This window comes from Quercus robur, chromosome 10, assembly GCF_932294415.1.
Source record: "Quercus robur chromosome 10, dhQueRobu3.1, whole genome shotgun sequence".
Classification (NCBI taxonomy): domain Eukaryota; kingdom Viridiplantae; phylum Streptophyta; class Magnoliopsida; order Fagales; family Fagaceae; genus Quercus; species Quercus robur.
This window is the reverse complement of record NC_065543.1, coordinates 30,670,576-30,674,525: the sequence shown is the minus strand read 5'-3', so window position 1 is coordinate 30,674,525 and position 3,950 is coordinate 30,670,576. Positions and strand designations below refer to the sequence as shown.

Sequence of the window (3,950 nt, the reverse complement as noted above, 5' to 3'; positions counted from 1 at the left end):
TTTGAGTGGACTCTCTCTCTCTCTCTCTCTCTTTCTTTAGGGTTTGTTTGCCTACTCTCTCTTCATCCCTCTTACTGTTGCTACAGATTACAATGAGGAAACCTTGTTGTGAGAAGAAAGAGACTAACAAAGGAGCATGGACAAAGCAAGAAGACCAAAAGCTCATTGATTATATCCAAAAACATGGAGAAGGTTGCTGGCGTTCTCTTCCTGAAGCTGCAGGTATGTCTTCTAAACAAGATGTTCACACAAACACAGACACACACTAGTACTTTTTGCCTTTTCTTACGAAAACCAAATTCTTCTTGTAAATCCCGTTGCTTTTTTGCAAAAGGGGAGAAAAAAAAACATTCTTATATAAAAATCTAAACAATGTTACTTACTGAACAATAAGGCTCTGGGTACACAAATACTTATTTGTAAATGGGTCTTAGAAATTTTTAATACTATTTTCAATGGAGTTATAAAAATTTGTCAAAAAGTTTTAGCTTTTTCCTTTCTTTAAAAAAGTTTTTGAAAATATTTTCTAAACTAATGCATTTAGATCATCTATTAACTTTTTTCCATATTCAAGACTTAATGGTGCTTTCTTATCTTCTTTGTGACTAATTAGGATTGCTTCGTTGCGGCAAAAGTTGTCGATTAAGATGGGTAAACTATCTAAGACCAGACCTTAAACGTGGTAACTTTGGTGAAGACGAAGAGGACCTTATCATCAAGCTCCATGCACTTCTTGGAAACAGGTAAAACAACCATCCTGTCTCATACATGATCTCAATAGTAATTCTAAGACTTCCAAACATAATTATAAAATGAGGTTTTCTTCTCTCTCCCATAAATGCATATCCTTCGGCTGAAATTGTACAAATATCAAACATGTACATAGGACTACATTGAATGATTTCTAAGAACTGGTGCATCTAATTTGTATATATAAACCTGCCTGCTATCTCATATCTATGATTTGCAAATAATAGTTATTTTTTCATTTATTGATGTTTATGTATGAAATTGGTTTAGGTGGTCATTAATTGCTGGAAGATTGCCAGGCCGGACAGACAATGAAGTGAAGAATTACTGGAACACTCATCTGAAAAGAAAACTAGTTCGGAAGGGAATTGACCCCAACAATCATCGTTTGGGACTCATACGGCCTACCAAATCTTTTGTCTCAAATAACCATTCATGTAAAGAAGTAAACTCTCAAGCAGATAACTTTCCAGTCTTGAACTCTAGTACAAGTGGCCCAGTGAGCAACATTAGCAGCTTCCCTGACCTGAATCTTGATCTCACTATAGGCCTTCCAATTATGTAGCTATTCGTGTCAAGTGGGGTACTGAACACTTTGCATTTCCCAAAACTAATAGAGGAGCACATTGCTCAGTAAAACTAGTGAAAGTAAGCCTTTGTCTTAATGTGAAAGAGTTAGTTTCTTTGTGCAATTTAGAACAAGCTAGGAATTTGTTTGTATGTCCAAAAAAAGAAAAAGAACCTCAGAACCACTCAAACCTAGGATAAGATAAGATAGTCAGTCTCAGATGATATTTATCTTAAATGTTGCATTTTTTTTTTTAATAGTAAAAAATTGTGGCGGTTCGTCTGTGCCTGATTAACTTCTTTCATGGTGTTAGATATCCTTGTATATTCTCTCAACCAAAATGATATAAAATTGCTTCCAGAATGGCAATTCATCTATGACAAACTATACTGCCAGTAGTTGTTAACTATTTCGAATATAAAAATTAAAATTATTCTGTTTTTTCATCATCGTTTGCTTTTGTATAGTTACGTGCAATCTTTCTATATCAATAAACAAACAGAATTATGCCAATTCATTCCATGTGCAGATGCTTTCGTTATAGGAGATAACGAATACGCATGTGTGTACGTATTGTGTACAGACGCAACTTAGGGACCACACCTCATGAAACAAAGGTTACTTGTTTGAATTTCTCTGACGGGGGTTAAAACATAAAATTCACTAATTATGGTGTAGCTACTCATTTGCACACGTTATAGAGTTAGATTAGAATTCAATGCACTTACCATGCGCGATGCTGCCTACTTCTCAACCCAAATTAATGTTGAACAATTAAAGGAATGTTACACCCACATTCTAACACATTAAAGGGACAAGATTTATTTCATAGTGAAGATTTTTAATATTTTATGAATTTAAATATGCATAATGAATCACCGCATTACCTTGGTGCCATAATCACTTCACAAATATAAGTGCTTATGAAGTGTAAAGGGGACAAGAATCGAGATTCAAGTTTTCAAGAGGAAGATTCACAAACATATACACTTAGATTAAAGTAGAGTTTATTTTATATGACGTTTCTCCATAGCCTTTTTTAGGTTTTTTGTAGGGGGTGGCAAAATTGGATATGATCCGCGAACTCGACTCAACACAATATGAAATTAATAGATTATGGTTTGGGATTTAATGGGTTCATGTCATATTCAAGTTGACACGACTAACCCGTTTAATAAACGAGTTAGGTTAGTGTTCAACCTATGGAACCTGTTTGACACGTCTGACTCATTTAATTAAATGACATTTTTACTCTAAAAAAAAAAAAAAATTAAATGACATTTTACTAATATACCTTTCAAACCCTAAGTATATAAACGTATTGGTTGTTGTGGTTTACTTTCTTTGATGTATTGTAATTGATTATTTGTGATATTGAGATATACTTTAGTTTTGAATGATTATTTGTAATGTAGTTACTCGTTAGTTCTGAATTTTATATTAAAAATATTTATTTGTTTGTTTTTTCATAATTTTTTTTTTCATTTTGATAAAATCTGATAAATAGATTGACACGACTGTTTAATAAATGGGTCATGTTAGGGTTGAAGAATCTTGACCCATTTAATAAACATGTCGGATTAGTGTTGACCTATATAGTTGGATACTCATGAGTTGACATGACACGAACCCAACACGTAAACATGAATTGTCATCTCTAGTTTTATGGAATATTAAATCTTCTTCTTTAAAAAGACTTTTAATTTATTTAAAATGAAAATGGAGGAGTTTCTCTTCTAAATAACACGGTGTATGGTGATTAGCAAGTGTTTTTCACTAGAAAAGAGCTAATTCAAATATAAGGCATTTATAAGCAATGAGGATCAATCTTGCGACACCAAAAAAAAAAAAAAAAAAAAAAAAGCACTGAAACTTCACAAAGCATATCAAACATCAATGATCCGTGGAATTCAAAATTCATATTTTCTTAGTTCAAGTTAGAACATGTGGAATTCAAAATTCATATTTTCTTGGTGATTGGATAATGTAAGCTAGAAATACAATTTTGGGATTGACAGAGCACTGAGAGCAGAACATTATCAACAACCCCCCCCCCCCCCCCCCCCCAAAAAAAAAGTTCCCATAAAAAAGTTGATTTTTTTTTCTTATTATATTCTCCGTTTTTTAATGAATTCACCTTATGTATTTATTTTTCCTTTGACATAATAACTAATGGACTATTATTCTTTTGTACGTCAAATTTTATTTATAAAAGATAAAGAAAAGCTTTCATATTTTATCAATGTCTTTTAAAATTTCATAACCTATAAATGAAAAAAAAAAAAAAAAAAAAAGAGTTGAAAAAATAATAAATAAATGAAGAAGCAAGAATTTTATTCAAAAAGAAAAACAAAACATTATCATTACCTTTTAAAGTGATACAAAATGATTTTTAAAAAGTTCAAATTCTCAAAGTTTATCCTTCTCTAGAAAAATTTATGCATAAATAATAGGGGTAATTATACTTCCCTCTCTTAAGGTTTAAGGAAATGATACTGTACCTCAAACCTGAAGGTAAAAAATACTCAACTTCTTGAGATTTGAAGAAATTAACACTCTCCCCCTACCTTTTGTTTAAATTAGTAATGAAATATTCTATATTTTTTTTTATAAAAATCTCTTTACAAAAGTT

At 31.5% G+C, this 3,950-nt stretch overlaps 1 protein-coding gene across 1 annotated transcript; it reads left to right on the top strand.

Moving 5' to 3' along the window:
• Nucleotides 1–1,617, top strand: LOC126702946 (MYB-like transcription factor 4). The gene is made up of 3 exons (XM_050401814.1): nucleotides 1–222; nucleotides 614–743; nucleotides 1,021–1,617. Exons 1-3 carry the CDS (start codon nucleotides 93–95, stop codon nucleotides 1,313–1,315), a joined length of 555 nt encoding a protein of 184 aa, XP_050257771.1. The 5' UTR covers nucleotides 1–92; the 3' UTR covers nucleotides 1,316–1,617.
• The last annotated feature ends 2,333 nt before the right edge of the window (nucleotides 1,618–3,950 follow it).